The following is a 27,676-nucleotide window of genomic DNA, read 5'->3' as shown; positions in this document are numbered from 1 at the left end:
CCCCATAGTAACCAGTCTGCCCCATAGTAACCAGTCTGTCCCATAGTAACCAGTCTGTCCCATAGTAACCAGTCTCTATCCCATCATTCCCAGCTCCATTGCTGTATTTGCCCCCAGACGTATCGTCATGGGAATTGCTCCAGTCTTGTATTAGTCCTTATTTAATTCGGGGGGTACTTTCCCGACTCCCCAAACAGGTGCTACTGGGGGGGCTGCCACCTTCCTGTCTCTGTTATCTCCCCCCCCCCCCAATTGATGACATAAATATTGAACTGTCTCATTTATAAGGACCTTACTGCCCCCCCCGGGCTGTACTGTATATAACTGTCTGTATGGGGGGCACATATTATAGTCTGGGTGTGACAGAGCCCCCGGCATTGGGGCAGGGGGGGGTTGAATAGCAGAATTACTTTTATTCTTTCACTTGTGGAGCCAAAAATGAGGCAGAAAAAGTGAAAAATGAAGAAGTTTCTTTGAATTTCACAGGCCGAGCCTGACGCCCGCACTCCCCGCAACTCCCTGCAACCCCCCGCAGTGCCGCTGGCCCCCAGCCAAACGCTCCCCCTGACACAATCGCTGGGACCTCTTTGGCATAAGAAAAGAATCTGCGAGAAAAGGGGGATTAAAATCTGTCAGACAAAACACCCCCCCCCCCTCGCTTCTGATTTGGGGAGAAAAGGCGGAATTGAAAGTCCAAACCAAATAAAAAAGGACCAAGTGTCCCATCGGCTCCTGCGTTTGTCTCTGGTTTATGGGGGGAGAGTGTGGCCCCCGCTCGGCCCCCAGCCCTTGTGCCTTTGATCAATGGGGGGAGGTTGTTGAATGTGATTGGCTGTCAGTGGCTCAGGTCACGGGGGCAGCTTTTCTGTTCAAATCCCCCCATAATAGAAACCAAGCAGCCCCCCCTTTCTGCCGGCATCTTGTCCCCCCCGCCTTTATCTCTCAAAGATTTTCCCTTTTCTCCCGGCCCAGGCTGCTAATGAGGCTGGGGGGGCTGTTGTAAGGGGAATGCGTTGTTCTGTTGTATGGGGGGGGGGGGGCTGGCATGTTAATTACAGGGGGGGCTATAATTAAGCACCAGCCTGTGACTTTTGTAGCCTCACAGAATATGGAGGGGGGGGCATTTAGGGATTAGTTGAGGTGTCAGTAATGGGATAATAGAGCCCCCGTCCATTATCATTTGAGTAATGGGCCTGTGAGAAAGAAATGGACCCCGTCAGCTGTTAATAAACTACATCTCCCAGCAGCCCCTGAGGGACATGAGAAATGCAGGTGTTACACCCACACATTGACAATCCCCCCCCAGTTATTCTGCGTCTGTCAGCAGTGAGGGGCCCCCGTCCATATAATAGAGGGGCAATTAGGCACAATGGGAAGTGACAGTTTCCTGGTTTATGTGTCATTTCCTCTCCCTTATAAACAGTTAGTGGGGGCCCAGCCGCTCGGGTAACAATCCCCCCATTGATGAGCCCCATTCTCTGAGTATTCACTGCACATTCCTCAATGACTTAATTATATGGAAGCAATTAGCCCCTGCCGCCCTCATTAGCAGCAGTGTTAGTGGGGGCACAACTGGGGTACCGCAGCCTGTAAGTGGGGTCGTTAGTGGGGTTACTGTACGTGAGCAGTTCTGGGGGTACGTGCACAACAGCCGGGGCAATTAGGAGTAGTGTCACAGGTAATTACCCCCCCCCTGCTCTTTACTATGAGTCATGTGACAGTCATTAGTCTTTCCCCCAGTTGACCAGGAATGGCCCCAATCTCTCAGACTTGTTATTATATATATATATATATATATATATATATATATATATATATATATATATATATACACAGTATATACACTTATATCTCACAGTTTTGTTATAATATATATATAAATACATATATCTCTCAGACTTGTGTGTGTATATATATATATATATATATATATATATATATATATAGTGAATAAAGTACCCCCTCTTGTAAAATATAAGGATATTATAAGTTACCGAGGAGTTTCATGACCATATAAAAGTACGAGGCCGAAGGCTGAGTGTTTTTATACAGGTCATGGAACTCCGAGGTAACTTCTAATATCCTCATATTTTACAACTGGGGGTACTTTATTAATTATAATACACAAATTTTAGTGAGTCATGTGACAGAAATTACATCACTACTCACCGTTTATAACTGATGACATCACTACTCACCGTTTATAAGGATATAATTTACAAGATATTCATGGCTTTTGTGTATTTTATATATATATATACATATACACATATAGAGGCTCTCAGTCTTGTTATTATATAGTGAATAAAGTACCCCCTCTTGTAAAATATGAGGATATTATAAGTCACCGAGCAGTTTCATGACCATATAAAAACACGAGGCTGAAGGTCATGGAACTCCGAGGTAACTTCTAATATCCTCATATTTTGCAACTGGAGGTACTTTATTTATTATAATACACAAGTTTCAGTGAGTCATGTGACAGAAATGACATCAGAACTCACCGTTTATAACTGATGACATCAGAACTCACCGTTTATAAGGATATAATTTACAGGATATTCATGGCTTTTGTGTATTATATATATAAATATATATACATATAGAAGGTCCCTCAGTCTTGTTATTATATATATACACACACATGGATAGAGAGGGTCTCACAGGCTGCAGGGAGTTGCACACGTCCGCACTGAGCCATAGTGTTTATTGTGGGGCGAGAGGAGGGGGGCCTTTGTGATGAAATTCCTTTCGGGGGGGCTAAAGCCTGTATACATTCATTCAGTATATTATTCTCCTGCCAGGGACACAGGTACTGACAGACATGTGGGAACAATTAGCCCCCCCCCCTGCCTGTTAGGGAAAGAAATGCAGGAATGACGCAGCAGTACTGGGGGTCCTCAACTTGCCTCCTCTCTACAACCTTCTGTTGGTCTGCACTGCCCCCAATATAAACTCTTCCCCCCACTTTATATTCACTGCTCCCCCCCACTTTATATAAACTGTTTCCTGACACATTTTATAGAGACTGTGGCCTTTCCAGTATAGCCCTCCCAATATAGACTAGCCCTCCCCACACTTTCTATAGACTGCGCCTCCCTCTTTTATATAGACTGCTCCTCCCTCTTTTATATAGACTGCTGCTCCCACTTTATATAGACTGCTCCTCCCACTTTATATAGACTGCTGCTCCCACTTTATATAGACTGCTGTCCTCTCATGTGGATTGCCCTCCCAATACAAAGAACTATGACTATAAAGACTAGTCTCCAGATAAAGAGTGCTCAGTCAGAATAGAATACTCCCTCTCTATAGTGTGCACTCTCCTTCCCCTTGTATCCATTACTCTCCCCATGTAGACTCCTCCCCTTGTATCCATTGCTCTCCCTATGTAGGCTCCTCCCCTTGTATCCATTGCTCTCCCTATGTAGGCTCCTCCCCTTGTATCCATTGCTCTCCCTATGAAGCTTCTCCCCTTGTATCCATTGCTCTCCTTATGTAGGCTCCCCCCCTTGTATCCATTGCTCTCCTTATGTAGGCTCCTCTCCTTGTATCCATTGCTCTCCTTATGTAGGCTCCTCCCCTTGTATCCATTGCTCTTCTTATGTAGGCTCCTCCCCTTGTATCCATTGCTCTCCCTATGTAGGCTCCTCCCCTTGTATCCATTGCTCTCCTTATGTAGGCTCCCCCCCTTGTATCCATTGCTCTTCTTATGTAGGCTCCTCCCCTTGTATCCATTGCTCTTCTTATGTAGGCTCCTCCCCTTGTATCCATTGCTCTTCTTATGTAGGCTCCTCCCCTTGTATCCATTGCTCTCCCTATGTAGGCTCCTCCCCTTGTATCCATTGCTCTCCTTATGTAGGCTCCCCCCCTTGTATCCATTGCTCTTCTTATGTAGGCTCCTCCCCTTGTATCCATTGCTCTTCTTATGTAGGCTCCTCCCCTTGTATCCATTGCTCTCCCTATGTAGGCTCCTCCCCTTGTATCCATTGCTCTCCCTATGTAGGCTCCTCCCCTATATACATTGTTCCGTGTGACTGTGATGACTTACGTAGTGTTTTTGCCCTTTGCACAGTGGGAAGAGGTAAGTGGATATGATGAGAACATGAACACCATCAGGACCTACCAGGTGTGCAACGTATTTGAGGTGAATCAGAACAACTGGTTGAGGACCAAGTACATCCGCAGGAGAGGGGCGCACAGGATTCACGTGGAGATGAAGTTTTCCGTACGGGACTGTAGCAGCATTCCCAACGTTCCCGGCTCCTGCAAGGAGACCTTCAACCTCTATTACTATGAGTCCGACTTCGACTCGGCCACCAAAACCTTCCCCAGTTGGATGGAGAACCCTTGGGTCAAGGTGGACACCATTGCGGCAGACGAGAGCTTTTCCCAGGTGGATCTTGGGGGGCGAGTGATGAAAATTAATACTGAGGTGCGGAGTTTTGGGCCCGTCTCCAAGTCCGGATTCTACCTGGCCTTCCAGGACTATGGGGGGTGCATGTCCCTCATCGCTGTCAGGGTCTATTACCGAAAGTGCCCCCGGATTATCCAGAATGGGGCCATCTTCCAGGAGACTCTGTCTGGGGCCGAGAGCACCTCACTTGTGGCTGCCCGGGGCAACTGTATCCCCAACGCCGAGGAGGTGGATGTGCCCATCAAGCTCTACTGTAACGGGGACGGCGAATGGCTCGTTCCTATTGGTCGATGTCTCTGTAAAGCCGGATACGAGTCAGTGGAGAACGGCACAGTCTGCCGAGGTAAGTCCTGTCCTCTCCCCACAACTAAGCCTGATACCCCAATATTTCTGTATGTCTGGAACCTTGTTACTAGAGCACCTCTGAAACTATAGCAGGGTGACACCCCAATGTTCCTATATATCTGTAACCTTGTTATGAGCTAAGGGGACCCAGTCTGAAGGTCAGTTAGGGGGAGATTTGGGGTGAGTGTTTATTTGTACCCTGGGTACCCCTGGAACTATAGCAGGGTGACACCCCAATGTTTCTATATATCTGTAACCTTGTTATGAGCTAAGGGGGCCCAGTCTGAAGGTCAGTTAGGGGGAGATTTGGGGTGAGTGTTTATTTGTACCCTGGGTACCCCTGGAACTATAGCAGGGTGACACCCCAATGTTTCTATATATCTGTAACCTTGTTATGAGCTAAGGGGGCCCAGTCTGAAGGTCAGTTAGGGGAGATTTGGGGTGAGTGTCTATTTGTACCCTGGGTACCCCTGGGACTATATCAGGGTGACTGTTACCCCAATGTTTCTATATATCTGTAACCTTGTTATGAGCTAAGGGGGCCCAGTCTGAAGGCCAGTTAGGGGGAGATTTGGGGTGAGTGCTTATTTGTGCCCTGGGTACCCCTGGAACTATAGCAGGGTGACACCCCAATGTTTCTATATATCTGTAACCTTGTTATGAGCTAAGGGGGCCCAGTCTGAAGGTCAGTTAGGGGGAGATTTGGGGTGAGTGCTTATTTGTACCGTGGGTACCCCTGGAACTATAGCAGGGTGACACCCCAATGTTTCTATATATCTGTAACCTTGTTATGAGCTAAGGGGGTCCAGTCTGAAGGTCAGTTAGGGGGAGATTTGGGGTGAGTGTTTATTTGTGCCCTGGGTACCCCTGGAACTATAGCAGGGTGACACCCCAATGTTCCTATACAGTATATCTGTAACCTTGTTATGAGCTAAGGGGGCCGAGCCTGAAGTTCAATTACGGGAAGATTTGGGGTGAGTGATTATTTGTACCCCTGGAACTATAGCAGGGTGACTGTTACCCCAATGTTTCTATATATCTGTAACCTTGTTATGAGCTAAGGGGGCCCAGTCTGAAGGCCAGTTAGGGGGGAGATTTGGGATGAGTGCTTATTTGTACCCTGGGTACCCCTGGAACTATAGCAGGGTGACACCCCAATGTTTCTATATATCTGTAACCTTGTTATGAGCTAAGGGGGCCCAGTCTGAAGGCCAGTTAGGGGGAGATTTGGGGTGAATGCTTATTTGTACCCTGGGTACCCCTGGAACTATAGCAGGGTGACACCCCAATGTTTCTATATATCTGTAACCTTGTTATGAGCTAAGGGGGCCCAGTCTGAAGGCCAGTTAGGGGGAGATTTGTGGTGAGTGCTTATTTGTACCCTGGGTACCCCTGGAACTATAGCAGGGTGACACCCCAATGTTTCTATATATCTGTAACCTTGTTATGAGCTAAGGGGCCCAGTCTGAAGGTCAGTTAGGGGGAGATTTGGGGTGAGTGTTTATTTGTACCCTGGGTACCCCTGGAACTATAGCAGGGTGACACCCCAATGTTTCTATATATCTGTAACCTTGTTATGAGCTAAGGGGCCCAGTCTGAAGGTCAGTTAGGGGGAGATTTGGGGTGAGTGTTTATTTGTACCCTGGGTACCCCTGGAACTATAGCAGGGTGACACCCCAATGTTTCTATATATCTGTAACCTTGTTATGAGCTAAGGGGGCCCAGCCTGAAGGTCAGTTAGGGGGAGATTTGGGGTGAGTGTTTATTTGTACTCTGAGTACCCCTGGAACTATAGCAGGGTGACACCCCAATGTTTCTATATATCTGTAACCTTGTTATGAGGGGACCCAGTCTGAAGGTCAGTTAGGGGGAGATTTGGGGTGAGTGCTTATTTGTACCCTGGGTACCCCTGGAACTATAGCAGGGTGACTGTTACCCCAATGTTTCTATATATCTGTAACCTTGTTATGAGCTAAGTGGGCCCAGTCTGAAGGCCAGTTAGGGGGAGATTTGGGGTGAGTGTTTATTTGTACCCTGAGTACCCCTGGAACTATAGCAGGGTGACACCCCAATGTTTCTATATATCTGTAACCTTGTTATGAGCTAAGGGGGCCCAGTCTGAAGGCCAGTTAGGGGGAGATTTGGGGTGAGTGCTTATTTGTACCCTGGGTACCCCTGGAACTATAGCAGGGTGACACCCCAATGTTTCTATATATCTGTAACCTTGTTATGAGCTAAGGGGGCCCAGCCTGAAGGTCAGTTAGGGGGAGATTTGGGGTGAGTGTTTATTTGCACTCTGGGTACCCCTGGAACTATAGCAGGGTGACACCCCAATGTTTCTATATATCTGTAACCTTGTTATGAGCTAAGGGGGCCCAGCCTGAAGGCCAGTTAGGGGGAGATTTGGGGTGAGTGTTTATTTGTACCCTGGGTACCCCTGGAACTATAGCAGGATGACACCCCAATGTTTCTGTAATATCTGTAACCTTGTTGTGAGCTAATACCCCTGAACCCCAGTAATAGCCTGTGCACATTCTGAAGCCCAGTGACAGACAGGATGAGGTTTAAACATTACTGGGAGACCCCAAGTCCATGTGGGTTTCAGATGGGGTCACGGATGGTGCTTCAGGCTTCAGTGAGTGGGAGTGGTTAGTGGGCAGGGGTTGGACAAGGCACTATTAAGGGGCGTGTCCCTATATCCTTTGTTTCCCATTTATTCTCATTCAAACAGTTCCTCATTAAATACACAGGGTTCCATTGGGGCTCACTTTCTGTCATGTGATGCTCTCCCCGTGTGGTGAGGTTTCTGTGACTCCGCCCCCAGGTTGGCGAATAAAGGCACATGAGCACCAATAGGAGAACTGGTTCCATTGTTCATATCGTTTCCATTAACCTCTTAATTGCCCTACGTCTGTCAGTGGCAACAACCCCTTCAGATCAAGAACTCCCTGCAACCTTGTTCTTACTGGGGATGCACCGAGACCCTATTTTGGGGATTTGGTTGAACCCTGAATCTTGCTGGAAGGATTTGGCTCAAGTCACTTGACTTTAGGGGTTTGGATTTAGTTCGGTGGATCCCCAGTTCCTATAGGGTAACGTAAGTGTTTCAGGGCTAAACTCTGGTTTGGGAATTGCCCCCCAGTCCCCTCATTGTCTCCGTCAGCAAATACTATGAGCCCCTATTCCTGAACCCCCAAACTTCCAGCCCAACTCCTAAAATGTTGCTTTACCTTCTGCCCCATTCAGGGGCCCCTGGGAGCTGCCACAGGAAAAGCAAATTGGGGCAATTATGTGTCTGAAATGCGATTCCCATTGACTAATAAAGACTTGGGGGGCAAGTCACAGCGACTTTTCCTTGTTCATAGAATTCCTCTGGGATTTAAAGGGACCGTACTTGCAGGTATATATCACAGCTGTCTGTAACTGTGTCGTCCTGTTGCTGGGCTACTGTTTGCTGAGCTGGGCAGTGGTGAATCAGGGTCTGTAGGGTCTTAATCTCCATAAAACAGCTGGGATTCTGGGAGTTGCAGTAAAGTAACTGCTGAGCCCTACTGACAGGGAATGCTGGGAAAGGGGTTTTCTCATGCCCCAGTTATAGCAGCAAAAGCTCACAGCTGATTGGTTGCTGAGGGGCCACAGGGTGGGTAAATTTGGAAGGAAAACCATCCCCTGAAGTGTCACCCCTAGTTCCCAGTGTCCCCAGTTCCTTCCATCATATTCCTGCCTGTGCTGCATCTGGCGCAGCTGCTGCTCATTTCCATGTGATATCTGCCTATATATAAATGTGCCATGACTTCCCCTTTAATAGCGCTCAGCCATTGGCCCCTCCTTTAATAGAGTAGAATTTGATTGGCCAGGCCCTTCCCTGTATAGATAGGGGGGCTCATCTCTTTAACCCTCGCTGTGCCAGACCCTTCCCTGTATAGATAGGGGGGCTCATCTCTTTAACCCTCGCTGTGCCAGACCCTTCCCTGTATAGATAGGGGGGGGCTCATCTCTTTAACCCTCGCTGTGCCAGACCCTTCCCTGTATAGATAGGGGGGCTCATTTCTTTAACCCTCGCTGTGCCAGACCCTTCCCTGTATAGATAGGGGTGCTCATGCCTTTAACCCTCGCTGCGCCAGACCCTTCCCTGTATAAATAGGGGGCTCATCTCCTTAACCCTCACGGTGCCCGACACTTCCCTGTATAGATAGGCGCTCATCTCTTTAACCAATCGCTGCGCCAGGCCCTTCCCTGAATAGATATGGGGGGCTCATGCCTTGAACCGTCGCTGTGTCAGACCCTTCCCTGTATAGATAAGGGGGGGCTCATGCCTTTAACCCTCGCTGTGCCAGACCCTTCCCTGTATAGATAAGGGGGGCTCATGCCTTTAACCCTCGATGTGCCAGGCCCTTCCCTGTATAGATAGGGTGCTCATCTCTTTAACCCTTGCTGTGCCAGGCCTTTCCCTTTATAGAAGGGGGGCTTGTTTTTTTTAACCCTCGCTGTACCAGGCCTTCCCTGTATAGATTATTCAACTTTTTAACTTTCATTGTCTCAGCCTGTCATAGATTTGGGGGTCAGGGGGCTTACAATATCATGTAAAGTTATGAGCTCTTCTTAACCCCAGCTGTGCCACACTGTTCCTTGCATAGATGTGGGGGCTCATGGGCAGGTCACTGGGTGGATAGATGTTACTTTAATACAGAAGCTGTCATTTGATCTGAGATTTGTATGGGATTAGTGGGGTCAAAGAGCAGTCACCCCCCCCACACACACACTATCACCAGGGGGGCTTGTGGCTCTGGCACAGAGGGGGTGTCTACTGATCCGTCAGATAAGCTGCTCTGAGCCTTTGGCTTCTGTCACAGATACGAGTCCCTTTTGTGCTGATTTCTGCCCACAGAGCCCCCACAAACTCACAGACCCCCGACATTTGGGCAGAAATGAGACTTTGGCTTCTACTCTCCTCCCATTGGTCCCTACAGGGTTACTGCTATTTCCCTATGGATTGAAGCCAAACCTTCCCCAATATCTGCTACTAAATACCCCCCCCCCCATGATCTCAGACAGTCAGTAACAGGGAGGTGTAGAAATCCTAAATGTCAGTGTTGTCCAATTTCTGTCCTACCGAGGGATGGAATTTCTCTGCTCCACATGATGGGGGGCCCGATAATGAAGCCAGTGTTAGCCACGCCCTGTTTTAGACCACACCCACTTTAACCACACCCATTTTACCCCATGTCCACATTATAACACACCAAAATACCAAATGATTGGCGCTCAGTGCAGTGATGTCACTCGTATGTGAAAAAGTCATATTACATCATAACCTTAAATCCATATGTCTCCTCCTCCCCTGTGTATAATACTGTACCCCAGTATATGATTAAACACCTTAGGGGCCACTAACAATCATTTTCAAATGCTAAGAACCCCCCAGAACAAATACAAAGTATGAGACACACAGGAGTATAGGGAAGACAGAGCAGGAGACAGGGAAAGCTCTCAGTCTAATATGTACTACATACAGTGACACAGTGCTGGGGCCCCATTAGCATTTTGTATAAAGTGTGAACAGGAGAACAATGTGGCAGTTTCAGTCTGGGTCTCAGGTGGGACAATATTAATTTTAGGGGAGTGAACAATGAATTTGAGGTGAAACAACGCAGGTCAGTTAATCTCAGTGCTGATACCTGTTACACAAGGTAAGTAGTGACATGTGGGGGCCACACAAGGGGGGTCTGCACTGCTATAATGTGTATCACTGGGGGCACAAGCAGTGGAATTAAGGGGACTGAGCGTCTGTACTCGTCACACTCCCCTCCCCCTCGTGTTGTTGCCGCACAGAGAAGGAATAATCCTGCCCCCGGGAATCTGATGATTGGATCCATTAGCCTTAATGTTCCGGCTCTGGGAATGTCGCTGACACCAGCGGGGGCCTCGTTTATCCCTGTTCTCATTTATGGGCTGTTTGTGCATCTCTGTGGGACACGAGGGGTGCAGGGAGCCAGGCGATGTGTATCCAGGAGCAACTCCCCATCAAATGTTACATGTTACTCATGTTATTATTAGGGGGGCTGTGCCAGTCATGTGATTCCACAGTATGTACCCCAGTATGTAGCCCAGTATGTAGCCCAGTGTGTACCCCAGTATGTAGCCCAGTGTGTACCCCAGTATGTACCCCAGTATGTAGCCCAGTGTGTACCCCAGTATGTACCCCAGTGTGTACCTCAGTATGTAGCCCAGTATGTACCCCAGTGTGTACCCCAGTATGTAGCCCAGTGTGTACCCCAGTATGTAGCCCAGTGTGTACCCCAGTATGTAGCCCAGTGTGTACCCCAGTATGTAGCCCAGTGTGTACCCCAGTATGTAGCCCAGTGTGTACCCCAGTATGTACCCTAGTATGTACCCCAGGCCCTGCAGCTCTAGGGGGGATCCTGGGGGTATTGAATGTAGGGGCATCGCCCAGCACCCCGGCTATTGTCTCTTTCCCATTGGCTGATACTGAGCAGAAAAGAGTCACTGTCCCCACTACTCCTTTGGATGTAAGTGAAGAGGGGGGCTCCCTGTGCCTCTATGTGGGGGCCGAGGGTATTTGCTGGTGTATTTTATTGTGTATTAGTGTGAGAGGGGGGTGGGGGCGGCTCTTAGCAGGAGACATGAGTCTTTTGTCACTTTCTGATTCTTCCAACCTCCTTAATTAGAGACAATTACTGCTTTCAGCCCCGCACTGCTGACGCTCCGTTCTCCTGTTTGCAAACATGCAGCTGCTGCGCCTTTTGTTTCCTGCGACTCCCCCCTCTCACATACTCCTCTTGCACTAATTCCCACCCTCCTCCCGCAGTGAGTGCAGCAGCCGTGCAACAGGACCACCCCATCTTGTCTGTCCATATGTACTCACTAACCTTTGGCACAAATACCCCCACATTTTGCCTTTATTTGCCCCGTGTGCCACATGCCCCACCCTCAGTGGCCTCCTCTGGTGCCCGGGGGCAAGTGAGTCTGTGAGTCCTGCATTAACCCCTTAGTCTCTGGCCCAGCTCTTTCCCTGGTAGGAATTGGCACCTTGTCTGTAGGTCAGTGTTTGCTGGTGCCCCCCAGCTAATAACTGGCACCTGGTGGGTTGGACGAGCACATGGGGCCCTATCAGTTATGGGGGTGCAGTTTGTTTAGTCCGAATGGAACATTTTTATCCCAGAGTCCATTGGTTACCCCCCCCGGGAGCATCATTATCTTTAAGCCTGATGCTAAAATGAAGCCCAATTGTGGGCAGTTCCCCCGGCATTTCACAGCCGCACGTCCCACTGGAGCAGAATGGGGTCATTACTGAGCCCCCCAAATTCTCTGCTGGGAAATGACGACTGGTTTATGTCAGAGAAACATTCACTGGCCCCCCACTCACCCTCAAGGGTTAATCAGTGTATGGCAGTGCTTCTCTCCTACTGGGGTACAGTGGGTCCCAGTCTCAGTCAGACACGGGGGTGCACGGGAGGTTTGGGGGTGCAGTAGGAGGAGCCTGATAGAGACAAGACTGGTGGTGTCTGTGCAGCTAATGGGGAGGTGGGGGGTCAGCAGGATTTCTGCACGGTTACCATGGTAACAGGGGCTTCTCTCACTCCATGCTGAAAATTACTAATAAAGATGGAGGTGTGAGGTTCAATGGTAACCGCGCCGCCTTGTTACATCCCTGGACCCCCGGCGAATCCCCCTCCTCATTATTCATGTTCCCAATAACAAGGGGAGGGGCCGACATTAACCCCACAATGTGCAGTTCTTGCCACTGCTGAGCATGCTGGGTAACGAGGCCAAACAAGGGAACAGCCACCCATCCCATTCTTATGGCTCTGATTTAGGACCCGTAGTGCATTGTGGGTTAAATAGCTTCATAGCACCCCAATACTGCCCTTACTGTCTGCTGCCCCCCAACTTGTGCATCTCAGTGATGGACACATCTACATTCCCCCCAGCCCCCATAATAGAGCACTGCAGTCTCCAATCAGCCCTGGTCTGAATGTGACAGGGACCTTAGATTGTAAGCTCACTGGGGCAGGGACTGATGGGAATGTGATAGGGACCTTAGATTGTAAGATCACTGGGGCAGGGACTGATGGAAATGGGATAGGGACCTTAGATTGTAAGCTCACTGGGGCAGGGACTGATGGGAATGTGATAGGGACCTTAGATTGTAAGCTCACTGGGGCAGGGACTGATGGGAATGTGATAGGGACCTTAGATTGTAAGCTCACTGGGGCAAGGACTGAGGAATGATGTATGACATGTTGGTGCTGTATGGGAATGATGAAGGAGATTTATTTGGGGCAGGAGAGTGCAGTTAGTAGTGCAGGGGTAACAGGGTATCAGAGATCTGCCCCGGGGTAACAATATTATGGGGTTATTATGCAGAGCGCGTGCGGCTGCTGCAGAGAATCAATCAGATGTATAATTGGGTGAGACTGCGCAGTTTCTATGGAAATGAGGAGTCCAAGGCGAGTGATTGGCAGCGCCATAAAGCGAGCGTGACCATGAATTCCAAGGCTGAAAGGGAATTTTGCTCTGACAGCTCCTCGCTGCCCCCTCTCCCCATATTCCCAGTCACATGTCTCTTGCACTCTCTCCACTTTAACCCTCCAGGTGGCAGAAGATCTGAGGGGGGAATAAGAGACACAAGGGACCTTCTCTGCCAGGCGGTGGATTCCTGTTTAGAAGTTTCAATCAATCAGTTTGATGCCTCTGGGGTCGGAGGTCGGGGGCACTCAAGGTTTTGGACTAATGGATTTTTATGTGATTGCTGTAGATTGAGTGCACTCTCATGTGAGGGGCAGTCTTGTGGATAGAGACAGTCTCATGGCGAGGAGCAGTCTCATGGAGAAGGACAGTCTTGTGGATAGAGACAGTCTCATGGAAAGTGACAGTCTCATGGGGAGGAGCAGTCTCATGGAGGACAGTCTTGTGGATAGAGACAGTCTCATGGCGAGGAGCAGTCTCATGGGGAGGGGCAGTGTTATGAATATGAATGTGTGGTCTGAATGTCTAATCTCGGGGGGAAGACTGCACATACAGAGTAGATCAGCATCCCCCCCCAGTATTGACTGTCAGTCTGACAGCTGAGAGACAGTTGCCAATTATGTGCCGGCCGATGCCTTTGCCCCAGTGCTCAGAATCTGTTCATTAGCCTGAAACTGTCATCTACTTATTAACCCCCAATATATTTCATTAACCCCCCCCCATATATTCCATTTGAATTCAGGCTCTGACAGCTCCTCATTATTTATACAGTGTCTCTCACCCCCTGTCTGAGCCATAAAGCAACATTGTGCAGCTGGGAAGTCACATGAGCTCCAGGAATATTAATCTAAATATACTGATCTGTAACTCACTGATACTGGGGGGGTAATATACAGACATGGGGGTCCTTGTTACTCTGTGTCGCTGCATCACTTCCTGCTCTTCTCATTGGTCAGTCCAGGCCCACAGAACAATACAGAGGGGGCAATACCATAAGGGGCACTTTTGGGGTTCATCCCAGTGACCCAGTATTTTCCATTGGCCCTTTATGTTCTGTAAGTGCCGCTACCAGTTATATCGGACCCTCTAACTGGCTGTGTACTCTGTGCCCCCCACCCAGGTCCATTTGTATTGGCCAGTGGCACCAGGTCCCTCGCTGAGATTGGCCAAAGGCCGGGAATCATAACCCCATGTGGCCCCTCCTCTCACTCACTGACTTGCCCCGTTGGACCAGTGTGGGGGGCCACTTTGGCTCTGACTCTGCAGTAATGGGGTATGAGGGGACAATGATACTCAGAACAAGCCCAGTGATCTTACAATCTAAGGTCCCTATCACACTCCCATCAGTCCCTCCCCCAGTGAGCTTACAATCTAATGTCCCTATCACATGAGTTTTATAATAGAAAGCAGGACAAATCCAAGGCAGCAGCTATGACTGCAAAGTGCTTTTATTGGGGAAAAATGCTCTTCCCCAATAAAAGCACTTTGCAGTCATATCTACTGATTTGTCCTGCTTTCTATTATAAAACTGACTGTATCAATTTGGGTGGGGACACAGGACACCCAGGATTTATGGGGCAGATTTGCTCTGGATTTGAGCCCCCTGTGCCCTTGGCCCCTGGCAGATAAGTCAACTTTACGACTGGAGTTAGAGAAGCTCTTAGGGGCCCGTAATGTGGTTATTTATGGGCCCCACTGAGACAGACAGAGCAGATCAGGGAGTTGCAGGGAGTTGTTAGGATTAAAAGGCTCTTTGTTTGAGCAGCTTTGATGTGCCTCTCACCGGCCCCTCTATTTCCTATAGGAGACCCCCCTGTTATTGGGTTTTTATGAGGGAGGAGCCTGGGGGGGTTAATAAATTGGGGCTACAGGCAGTTCCTATGGGATCCCTTTAACCCTCGCCTGCACCCCCGGCTCTTTCTTCTCCCCCAGATCACCAGGACCAGTTCCTCTGAGGGGGCACACTAGCCCCACTATATGTCAGGCTGGTCCCACTGGGGTCAGTGACCCCTCCCCTGCTGCGGGTAAAATCAGATACAGGAGATGGAGTCAAGGAATAGCAGGGGGTGTAATGGGGGCAGATTTCAAACAAGGGCCGTATCTGGGGAAAGTTAGAAGAAATGGGGGGCACTGATACCCCTCCTTGTTCCCATGGCATCACCCCAATTAATATGTCGGGGTGTAGGGGGCGGGTTGTTAATAGAAGAGAATAATAAGACAAATGCCGCAGGGCTGGGAGTGAGATGTGGGGGTGCAATTGCCTCCCTCCCTGATCAGTCACATTAGGGGAGTCGTTAGGCCTCATTAATTAATGAAGAACTTCTAGCCCTCCCCCCATCAGTACTGGTCTATGGGAGTCTGTAGCCGGATGTACTGCTGCTGGCAGGATGGATAAAATACACGTTGCTTAGACTGTAAGCTCTGCGGGACAGAACCTTCTTCCCACTATGTCCTGATATGATTCTGTATATATTATTTATTGTCTGATTTGTCCTTCCCTGTGTTTACTTTATACTGTATATATATATATATATATATATATATATATATATTGGATTTCTATTGCTATACCTGGTGGGGAGCTGCCATGCTGCAGGCAGTACAGTGAGTGTGTCAGTGAGTGTGTGTCAGTGAGTGTGAGTGTGTGTCAGTGAGTGTGAGTGTGAGCAGATGGAGAAATGACATATGTGTGACCCACATTACAAGACCCCCTGGGGCAGTTGCCAGGTCAGTGAGTAATAATAACCAGTGGGGAGGACAAGACACTGAGTGTATATAAGGTGTATATATAAGGGTCTATATAAGGTGTATATATAAGATGTGTATATATAAGGGTCTATATAAGGGTGTATATATAAGGGTCTATATAAGGTGTATATATAAGGGTCCTAATATAAAGGTGTATATAATACGGGTAGTATATAAGATGTATATATAAGGGTCTATATAAGGTGTATATATAAGATGTATATATAAGGGTCTATATAAGGTGTATATATAAGATGTATATATAAGGGTCTATATAAGGTGTATATATAAGGGTCTATATAAGGTTGTATATATAAGGTGTATATATAAGGGTCTATATAAGGTGTATATATAAGATGTATATATATAGGTGTTTATATAAGGTGTATATATAAGGGTCTATATAAGGGTGTATATATAAGGATGTATATATAAGGTGTATATATAAGGGTCTATATAAGGTTATATATAAGGGTTATATAAGTGTCTATATAAGGGTCTATATAAGGTGTATATATAAGGTGTATATATAAGGGTCTATATAAGGTGTATATATAAGGGTCTATATAAGGTGTATATATAAGGTGTATATATAAGGTCTATATAAGGTGTATATATAAGAATATATATATAAGGTGTATATATAGGGTCTATATAAGGTGTATATATAAGGTGTATTGTAGGTGTGTATATAAGGTGTATATTTAAGGTGTATATATAAGGTGTATATATAAGATGTATATATAAGGGTCTATATAAGGTGTATATATAAGGTGTATATATAAGGGTCTATATAAGGTGTATATATAAGGTGTATATATAAGGTGTTTATATAAGGTGTATATATAAGGGTCTATATAAGGTGTATATATAAGATGTATATATAAGGTGTATATATAAGGGTCTATATAAGGTGTATATATAAGGGTCTATATAAGGTGTATATATAAGGGTCTATATAAGGTGTATATATAAGGTGTATATATAAGGGTCTATATAAGGTGTATATATAAGGGTCTATATAAGGTGTATATATAAGGTGTATATATAAGGGTCTATATAAGGTGTATATATAAGATATATATATAAGGTGTATATATAAGGGTCTATATAAGATGTGTATATAAGGGTCTATATAAGGTGTATATATATATAAGGTGTATATGTAAGGTGTGTATATAAGGTGTATATTTAAGGTGTATATATAAGGTGTATATATAAGATGTATATATAAGGGTCTATATAAGGTGTATATATAAGGTGTATATAGAAGGGTCTATATACAGTGAAGATGCTGTGCTGCCTGGGCTCTCACTGATTCCTCTTCTCTCCCCTCAGCCTGTCCCAGTGGGATGTTCAAGGCCAATCAGGGAGACGACAGCTGCCTCCACTGTCCAATCAACAGCCGCACCACCTCCGAGGGGGCCACCAACTGTGTGTGCCGGACTGGCTACTACCGGTCTGACTCAGACCCACTACAGATGCCCTGCACTAGTAAGTAACACGTGTCCTCAGACCAGCACCACTTGTACCAAACCTACATGTGCCGGTACCACGGGGGGGGGGGGCAGTTGTGTCATGTTCCCATCAAGCCACAATGGCCACTTGCCCCTTATTCTCATCTCTAATTGGCTCTCAGCACATCGGCCTCTTGCACTCACCTTGCACCCCAATCTGACTGGCACTGGTGTCACCCCTCGTGTCTCTTTTGTACCCCTTCAGCTTCATGTTTGTCCCCCAGATTGTTTAGTCATTTCTTCTCCCTAATACACATCCCTGTCTCTACTACTCATCCCCTACCTGTACTACTCACCCCTGTCTCTACTACTCACCTCCTGTCTCTAGTACTGAACCACTGTCTCTATTACTCACCCCCTGTCTCTACTACTCATCCACTGTCTCTACTACTCACCCCCTGTCTCGGCAACTCACCCCCTGTCTCTACTACTCATCCACTGTCTCTACTTCTCGCCCCCTGTCTCTACTACTCATACACTACCTGTACTACTCACCCCTGTCTCTACTACTCACCTCCTGTCTCTACTACTCACCCCCTGTCTCTACTACTCACCCCCTGTCTCGGCTACTCACCCCCTGTCTCGGCTACTCACCCCCTGTCTCTAATACTCATCCACTGTCTCTGCTACTCATCCACTGTCTCTACTTCTCGCCCCCTGTCTCTACTACCCATCCCCTACCTGTACTACTCACCCCTGTCTCTACTACTCACCCCTTTCTATACTACTCACCCCCTGTCTCTACTACTCATCCACTGTCTCTACTTCTCGCCCCCTGTCTCTACTACCCATCCCCTACCTGTACTACTCACCCCTTTCTCTACTACTCACCCCCTGTCTCTACTACTCATCCACTGTCTCTACTACTCACCCCCTGTCTCTACTACTCATCCCCTACCTGTACTACTCATCCTCTGTCTCTACTAATCACCCCCTGTCTCTACTACTCATCCCCTACCTGTACTACTCACCCCCTGTCTCTACTACTCATCCCCTACATGTACTACTCACCCCCTGTCTCTACTACTCATACCCTACCTGTACTACTCACCCCCTGTCTCTACTACTCATCCCCTACCTGTACTACTCACCCCCTGTCTCTACTACTCATCCTCTGTCTTTACTACTCACCCCCTGTCTCTACTACTCGTCTCCTACCTGTACTACTCACCCCCTGTCTCTACTACTCACCCCCTGTCTCTACAACTCATCCCCTGTCTCTACTACTTGCCCGGTCTCTACTACTCATCCCCTACCTGTACTACTCATCCTCTGTCTCTACTAATCACCCCCTGTGTCTACTACTCATCCCCTACCTGTACTACTCACCCCCTGTCTCTACTACTCATTCCCTACTTGTACTACTCACCCCCTGTCTCTACTACTCATACCCTACCTGTACTACTCACCCCCTGTCTCTACTACTCATCCCCTATCTGTACTACTCACCCCCTGTCTCTATTACTCTACTGCTGCCCAACTTAATCTACTCTTTGTGGGCCCAGTACATTTGGGACAGAAGCTGACTGATATTTTCTCTTCCCCCCCCCCCAATGCAGCGATCCCGTCGGCCCCCCAGAATGTCATCTCCAGTGTGAATGAGACCTCCCTGATGCTGGAATGGGCACCACCCAGAGATTCGGGGGGCAGAGAAGACCTTGTGTACAATATCATCTGCAAGAGCTGTGGTTCGGGCCGAGGAGCTTGCACTCGCTGTGGAGATAACGTGCAGTTTGCCCCACGCCAGCTGGGACTGATGGAACCCCGAGTTTATATCAGTGATCTGTTGGCTCACACCCAGTACACATTTGAGATCCAGGCGGTTAATGGGGTCACTGACCAGAGTCCCTACTCCCCCCACTTTTCCTCAGTGAATATCACCACCAACCAAGCAGGTAAGTGCCCCCCTGGCACCTCCTCTCTACACTGTATGTCCGTACGTTCCTATTGGTCAGCTGCTTTGCCCCCCCGTGCCTGTGATTGGTGCAGGAGAGTCAGTGATTGGGCCCCACAGCCCAACAACATAATGTAAAGTTTATTACTGACATTTACTGATGATCCGGCACTTGTAAGTCACCTGTAGCCACCAGGGTAGTTGTGCCAGCCTTTGCCCCCAGTCCTGTACCAGTCACCCCCGAATCAATGGAATGGGGGCAAGAGATGGGGTTGGAATGGCCAATAGAGTGTAGCAATAGAGTTTATTAGATCTACCCCATGGTTCTACTCTTGTTTTATTTCCCAAGTATTCCCTTTGTGCAAATTGCCCCACTCTCTCGTACAACTGCCCCTCTCTCTAGTACAACTGCCCCACTCTCTAGTACAACTGCCCCTCTCTAGTACAACTGCCCCTCTCTCTAGTACAACTGCCCCTCTCTCTAGTACAACTGCCCCTCTCTAGTACAACTGCCCCTCTCTCTAGTACAACTGCCCCTCTCTCTAGTACAACTGCCTCTCTCTAGTACAACTGTCCCTCTCTAGTACAACTGCCTCTCTCTAGTACAACTGCCCCTCTCTCTAGTACAACTGCCCCTCTCTCTAGTACAACTGCCCCTCTCTAGTACAACTGCCCCTCTCTCTAGTACAACTGCCCCTCTCTCTAGTACAACTGCCTCTCTCTAGTACAACTGTCCCTCTCTCTAGTACAACTGCCCCTCTCTCTAGTACAACTGCCCCTCTCTCTAGTACAACTGCCCCTCTCTCTAGTACAACTGCCCCTCTCTCTAGTACAACTGCCTCTCTCTAGTACAACTGCCCCTCTCTCTAGTACAACTGTCCCTCTCTCTAGTACAACTGCCTCTCTCTAGTACAACTGCCCCTCTCTCTAGTACAACTGCCCCTCTCTCTAGTACAACTGCCCCTCTCTCTAGTACAACTGCCCCTCTCTCTAGTACAACTGTCCCTCTCTCTAGTACAACTGTCCCTCTCTCTAGTAAAACTGCCCCTCTCTCTAGTACAACTGCCCCTCTCTCTAGTACAACTGCCTCTCTCTAGTACAACTGCCCTCTCTCTAGTACAACTGCCTCTCTCTCAAGTATAACTGCCCCTCTCTCTAGTACAACTGTCCCTCTCTCAAGTATAACTGTCCCTCTCTCTAGTACAACTGCCCCTCTCTCAAGTACAACTGCCTCTCTCTAGTACAACTGCCCCTCTCTCTAGTACAACTGCCTCTCTCTAGTACAACTGCCCTCTTCTCTAGTACAACTGCCCCTCTCTAGTACAACTGCCCCTCTCTCTAGTACAACTGCCCCTCTCTAGTACAACTGCCCCTCTCTAGTACAACTGCCCCTCTCTCTAGTAACCCCTAAACTGCCCAACTGCCTCTCTAGTACAACTGCCTCTCTCTAGTACAACTGCCCCTCTCTAGTACAACTGCCCCTCTCTAGTACAACTGCCCCTCTCTCTAGTACAACTGCCCCTCTCTCTAGTACAACTGCCCCTCTCTAGTACAACTGCCCCTCTCTCTAGTACAACTGCCCCTCTCTCTAGTACAACTGCCCCTCTCTCTAGTACAACTGCCCCTCTCTCTAGTACAACTGCCCCCTCTCTAGGTACAACTGCCTCTCTCTAGTCAACTGCCCCTCTCTCTAGTACAACTGCCCCTCTCTCTAGTACAAACTGCCTCTCTCTAGTACAACTGCCCTCTCTCTAGTACAACTGCCCCTCTCTCTAGTACAACTGCCCCTCTCTCTAGTACAACTGCCCCTCTCTCTAGTACAACTGTCCCTCTCTCTAGTACAACTGCCCCTCTCTCTAGTACAACTGCCCCTCTCTCTAGTACAACTGCCCTCTCTCTAGTACAACTGCCTCTCTCTAGTACAACTGCCTCTCTCTAGTACAAACTGCCTCTCTCTCAAGTATAACTGCCCCTCTCTCTAGTACAACTGTCCCTCTCTCAAGTATAACTGTCCCTCTCTCTAGTACAACTGCCCCTCTCTCAAGTACAACTGCCTCTCTCTAGTACAACTGTCCCTCTCTCTAGTACAACTGCCTCTCTCTAGTACAACTGCCCCTCTCTCTAGTACAACTGCCCCTCTCTAGTACAACTGCCCCTCTCTCTAGTACAACTGCCCCTCTCTCTAGTACAACTGCCTCTCTCTCAAGTATAACTGCCCCTCTCTCTAGTACAACTGTCCCTCTCTCTAGTACAACTGCCCCTCTCTCTAGTACAACTGTCCCTCTCTCTAGTACAACTGCCCCTCTCTCAATTATAACTGCCCCTCTCTCTAGTACAACTGCCCCTCTCTCTAGTACAACTGTCCCTCTCTCTAGTACAACTGCCCCTCTCTAGTACAACTGCCCCTCTCTCTAGTACAACTGCCCCTCTCTCAAGTATAACTGCCCCTCTCTCTAGTACAACTGCCCCTCTCTCAAGTATAACTGCCCCTCTCTCTAGTACAACTGTCCCTCTCTCTAGTACAACTGCCCCTCTCTCTAGTACAACTGTCCCTCTCTCTAGTACAACTGCCCCTCTCTCTAGTACAACTGCCCCTCTCTAGTACAACTGCCTCTCTCTAGTACAACTGTCCCTCTCTCTAGTACAACTGCCCCTCTCTCGAGTACAACTGCCCCTCTCTCTAGTACAACTGTCCCTCTCTAGTACAACTGCCCCTCTCGAGTACAACTGCCCCTCTCTCTAGTACAACTGTCCCTCTCTAGTACAACTGCCCCTCTCTCTAGTACAACTGTCCCTCTCTAGTACAACTGCCCCTCTCTCTAGTACAACTGCCCCTCTCTAGTACAACTGCCCCTCTCTCTAGTACAACTGCCCCTCTCTCTAGTACAACTGCCTCTCTCTAGTACAACTGTCCCTCTCTAGTACAACTGCCTCTCTCTAGTACAACTGCCCCTCTCTCTAGTACAACTGCCCCTCTCTCTAGTACAACTGCCCCTCTCTAGTACAACTGCCCCTCTCTCTAGTACAACTGCCCCTCTCTCTAGTACAAACTGCCTCTCTCTAGTACAACTGTCCCCTCTCTCTAGTACAACTGCCCCTCTCTCTAGTACAACTGCCCCTCTCTCTAGTACAACTGCCCCTCTCTCTAGTACAACTGCCCTCTCTCTAGTACAACTGCCCTCTCTCTAGTACAACTGCCCCTCTCTCTAGTACAACTGCCTCTCTCTAGTACAACTGCCCTCTCTCTAGTACAACTGCCCCTCTCTTCTCTCTAGTACAACTGCCCCTCTCTCTAGTACAACTGTCCCTCTCTCTAGTACAACTGTCCCTCTCTCTAGTACAACTGCCCCTCTCTCTAGTACAACTGCCTCTCTCTCAAGTATAACTGCCCCTCTCTCTAGTACAACTGTCCCTCTCTCAAGTATAACTGTCCCTCTCTCTAGTACAACTGCCCCTCTCTCAAGTACAACTGCCTCTCTCTAGTACAACTGCCCCTCTCTCTAGTACAACTGCCTCTCTCTAGTACAACTGCCCCCTCTCTCTAGTAACAACTGCCCCTCTCTAGTACAACTGCCCCTCTCTCTAGTACAACTGCCCCTTCTCTCTAGTACAACTGCCCTCTCTCTAGTACAACTGCCTCTCTCTAGTACAAACTGTCCCTCTCTCTAGTACAACTGCCCCTCTCTCTAGTACAACTGCCCCTCTCTCTAGTACAACTGCCCCTCTCTCTAGTACAACTGCCCCCTCTCTAGTACAACTGCCCCTCTCTAGTACAACTGCCCCTCTCTCTAGTACAACTGCCCCTTCTCTAGTACAACTGCCTCTCTCTAGTACAACTGCCCTCTCTCTAGTACAACTGCCCCTCTCTCTAGTACAACTGCCTCTCTCTAGTACAACTGCCCCTCTCTCTAGTACAACTGCCCCTCTCTCTAGTACAACTGCCCCTCTCTCTAGTACAACTGCCCCTCTCTCTAGTACAACTGCCCCTCTCTCTAGTACAACTGCCCTCTCTCTAGTACAACTGCCCCTCTCTCTAGTACAACTTGCCCCTCTCTCTAGTACAACTGCCTCTCTCTAGTACAACTGCCCCTCTCTCTAGTACAACTGCCCCTCTCTCTAGTACAACTGCCCCTCTCTCTAGTACAACTGCCCCTCTCTCTAGTACAACTGCCCTCTCTCTAGTACAACTGTCCCTCTCTCTAGTACAACTGCCCCTCTCTCTAGTACAACTGCCCCTCTCTCTAGTACAACTGCCCTCTCTCTAGTACAACTGCCTCTCTCTAGTACAAACTGCCCTCTTCTAGTACAACTGCCTCTCTCTCAAGTATAACTGCCCCTCTCTCTAGTACAACTGTCCCTCTCTCTAGTACAACTGTCCCTCTCTCTAGTACAACTGTCCCTCTCTCTAGTACAACTGCCCCTCTCTCTAGTACAACTGCCCCTCTCTCTAGTACAACTGCCTCTCTCTAGTACAACTGCCCTCTCTCTAGTACAACTGCCTCTCTCTCAAGTATAACTGCCCCTCTCTCTAGTACAACTGTCCCTCTCTCAAGTATAACTGTCCCTCTCTCTAGTACAACTGCCCCTCTCTCAAGTACAACTGCCTCTCTCTAGTACAACTGCCCCTCTCTCTAGTACAACTGCCTCTTCTAGTACAACTGCCCCTCTCTCTAGTAACAAACTGCCCCTCTCTAGTACAACTGCCCCTCTCTAGTACAACTGCCCCTCTCTAGTACAACTGCCCCTCTCTCTAGTACAACTGCCCCTCTCTCTAGTACCAACTGCCTCTCTCTCAAGATATAACTGCCCTCTCTCTAGTACAACTGCCCCTCTCTCTAGACAAACTGTCCCTCTTCTCTAGTACAGTTACAACTGCCCCTCTCTCTAGTACAACTGTCCTCTCTCTGTTACAACTGCCCCTCTCTCTAGTACAACTGCCCCTCTCTCTAGTACAACTGTCCCTCTCTCTAGTACAACTGCCCCTCTCTCTAGTCAACTGTCCCTCTCTCTAGTACAACTGCCCCTCTCTCAAATATAACTGCCCCTCTCTCTAGTACAACTGCCCCTCTCTCTAGTACAACGCCCCTCATCCTAGTACAACTGCCCCCTCTCTAGTACACTGTCCCTCTCTTCTAGACAACTGCCCCTCTCTAGTACAACTGCCCCTCTCTCTAGTACAACTGTCCCTCTCTCTAGTACAACTGCCCCTCTCTCAATTATAACTGCCCCTCTCTCTAGTACAACTGCCCCTCTCTCTAGTACAACTGCCTCTCTCTAGTACAACTGCCCCTCTCTCTAGTACAACTGTCCCTCTCTCTAGTACAACTGCCCCTCTCTAGTACAACTGCCCCTCTCTCTAGTACAACTGCCCCTCTCTCAAGTATAACTGCCCCTCTCTCTAGTACAACTGCCCCTCTCTCAAGTATAACTGCCCCTCTCTCTTAGTACAACGCCCTCTCTCTAGTACAATGCCCCTCTCTCTAGTACAACTGCCCCTCTCTCTAGTACAAACTGTTCCCTCTCTCTAGTACAACTGCCCCCTCTCTCTAGTACAACTGCCCCTCTCTCTAGTACAACTGCCCCTCTCTCTATACAAACTGCCCCTCTCTCTAGTACAACTGTCCCTCTCTCTAGTACAACTGCCCCTCTCTCTAGTACAACTGTCCCTCTCTCTAGTACAACTGCCCCTCTCTCGAGTACAACTGCCCCTCTCTCTAGTACAACTGTCCCTCTCTAGTACAACTGCCCCTCTCGAGTACAACTGCCCCTCTCTCTAGTACAACTGTCCCTCTCTAGTACAACTGTCCCTCTCTCTAGTACAACTGTCCCTCTCTCTAGTACAACTGTCCCTCTCTCTAGTACAACTGCCCCTCTCTCTAGTACAACTGCCCCTCTCTAGTACAACTGCCCCTCTCTCTAGTACAACTGTCCCTCTCTCTAGTACAACTGCCCCTCTCTCTAGTACAACTGTCCCTCTCTAGTACAACTGCCCCTCTCTCTAGTACAACTGCCCCTCTCTAGTACAACTGCCCCTCTCTCGAGTACAACTGCCCTCTCTCTAGGTACACTGTCCCTCTCTAGTACAACTGCCCTCTGAGTACAACGGCCCTCTCTCTAGTACAACCTGCCCCTCTCTCAAGTATAACTGCCCCTCTCTCTAGTACAACTGCCCCTCTCTCAAGTATAACTGCCCCTCTCTCTAGTACAACTGTCCCTCTCTCTAGTACAACTGCCCCAAGTGAGAGAATTGGCAGTACTAAAAGAGGGAACTGGGAATGTAGAGCGAGAGTTTGGAACACAGAGAAAAAAACATTGTAAAAGCAGAAACAGAGAACTGGGAATTTGGAGAGGGAGAATATGAAATATGGAGATGGAAAACTGGGAATATGTAGAGAGAGGCAGGAATATGGAGAGGTAAATGAGAATATGGAGAAAGAGAACTGGGAATACAGAGAAAAGATGAAAGAAAATTGGAAATATGGAGAGAGAATTGGGATATAGAGATCATTGGGAATATAGAAAGAAATGGGAATATGGAGTGAGAGAATTATTAGGGTGCTGGGGGTTGTGGGGTGCCGACGTTTGGGAACTGGTGGGAATTTGAATGAAATCCAATTGATGTTTCTGTTCCAAACTGGGCCAGTGGATCAGTTCCAGAGGCTCCTCCAGGACAAGAAGGAAGAATCTCCAGAATATAATGGGGGGCCGCGGAATCTCCCCCTTTTATCATTACAGGACGTGGGCTGGGAGTGTCCCACACAGTCTCGAGGTGCAGGGAGTTGTTGCAGGATAAAGTCTGCCGTGTGGCCCAAAGTGGGGGAGGGCAGAGATGTGTCAGGGGCCCCATTGGATTATTGGGGTACTGTGTGTTGTGTGAGGAGCTTTATAAGTCTGGGCCCTGCTGTGTCTCTGGGGCCCCGTGTGTTTGGGTAACTGTTCCCCTCCTCCCTCCCACTCATGTGATTCCCCCATGTCCCATGATCCTCTGGGCACAGCTGTGGGGGGGGGCATTGGCTGCAGCACAGGGGCCCCATTAGTGACATATATAAATATATACAGGATATACTTTAGGGGTGTCCAGATAATATAATGTTACGTCTCTTGCCCCTCATGTGCAGCACAGACATAGTGGGGCCCACACTGGGGGTATTTAGGCTGCTGGGAGGGGCAACTGTGGGGGCAGCCAGAGAGGATGTTGGGAGTTGTGTCCCTGGTGCTTGGCAGAAGAACTCGCGGCTCTTTAACTAGATGGGACTGTGGCGCCGGGGATTTAAAGCAATTTTCCGGGTCTGATACAGTGACAGTTACTCATGTTGCCGGAACAAAGGGATTTTCCACGCTGATTCCAGGGAATTCCTTACAGATCCCAACAGTGGCAGGAGGAGGGTCCCAGGAGTTGTGTGTGCGGGAGGGGAGCTCAGTCACGTCATATGGATCAGCTCACAATTCACTCGATAGGCCAGTAGTGCCTGGTGCCGCCATGTTACTGTGATATAGATATAACTGGCGGCCTCACTAACTGTCAGCTCCGGGGCATCAGCTCTGCCTCCCTCTACCACTAATCACAGCAGCTGTAGCGCCATTTAGCAAGCAGAGCCCTAATGCACTTCAGGTTATGTTCCGGGGCAACTAAGCGGTGGCGCCAAGACTCCGGAAAAGCCAATTGGCTGTTTATGTGCGGGGGGAGGAGCCGTGGCATTTATATTGTACAGTTGGCTACTGGCCTCATAATGAGATTCAACTGGAACAACTGGGGCCCAATAACAGTGCGAGTGACTCATCAAATGCCAATGGCCAGTGTAAGCCAATTAGGCTTCTAGATCTGCCCCATGGACTGGAATGATAATGGCGACTTCTGCCTAACTGCCCCCAACCCCAACGTACTCATAGAATGAGCCCCAATAATGTACCCCAATAATGTATCATTGAGAATTCAGCGCTGTGGGGTGCCAGGGTGATCCCAATAGAAGGAAATAGGGGGCTATAGGGTCCCCAGATGTTCCCAATAGAAGGAAATTCAGGGACTTGGAATGAACAGAACACGAGTTAAATGTCCTCGGAATCGCGCTCAGTCTTTATGTTCCACCTGGCGCATCACTTGTGAGTGGGGGTCTGTTCTGCCAGTACCCCCCATGCTCAGTAGACGGTGCCAGTCCAGAGATGGGCAATACAAACCAGACTGTCGGGCCGCTTCCCTTACTCTGCCATTTGCCCCAGCACAGATAATGTTCCCTGGGGGCTTTACCTTCCTGCCCCGATGATCCG

The 27,676-nt window shown here is 48.6% G+C and overlaps 1 protein-coding gene across 7 annotated transcripts in view; it reads left to right on the top strand.

Annotated features, from left to right (window-relative positions):
* ephb2.S (EPH receptor B2 S homeolog) overlaps positions 1 to 27,676 on the top strand; it is a 68,026-nt gene that overhangs the window by 26,184 nt on the left and 14,166 nt on the right. For all 7 annotated transcript variants that reach the window (XM_041571831.1, XM_041571829.1, XM_041571830.1 and 4 more), the window contains exons 3-5: positions 4,076 to 4,760; positions 17,339 to 17,494; positions 19,077 to 19,412. In XM_041571831.1, the coding sequence (XP_041427765.1) occupies positions 4,076 to 4,760; positions 17,339 to 17,494; positions 19,077 to 19,412 (1,177 nt within the window). The remainder of the gene's footprint in view (positions 1 to 4,075; positions 4,761 to 17,338; positions 17,495 to 19,076; positions 19,413 to 27,676) is intronic.

Source organism: Xenopus laevis, chromosome 7S, assembly GCF_017654675.1.
Source record: "Xenopus laevis strain J_2021 chromosome 7S, Xenopus_laevis_v10.1, whole genome shotgun sequence".
Classification (NCBI taxonomy): domain Eukaryota; kingdom Metazoa; phylum Chordata; class Amphibia; order Anura; family Pipidae; genus Xenopus; species Xenopus laevis.
This window is presented reverse-complemented; position numbering and strand designations above follow the sequence as displayed.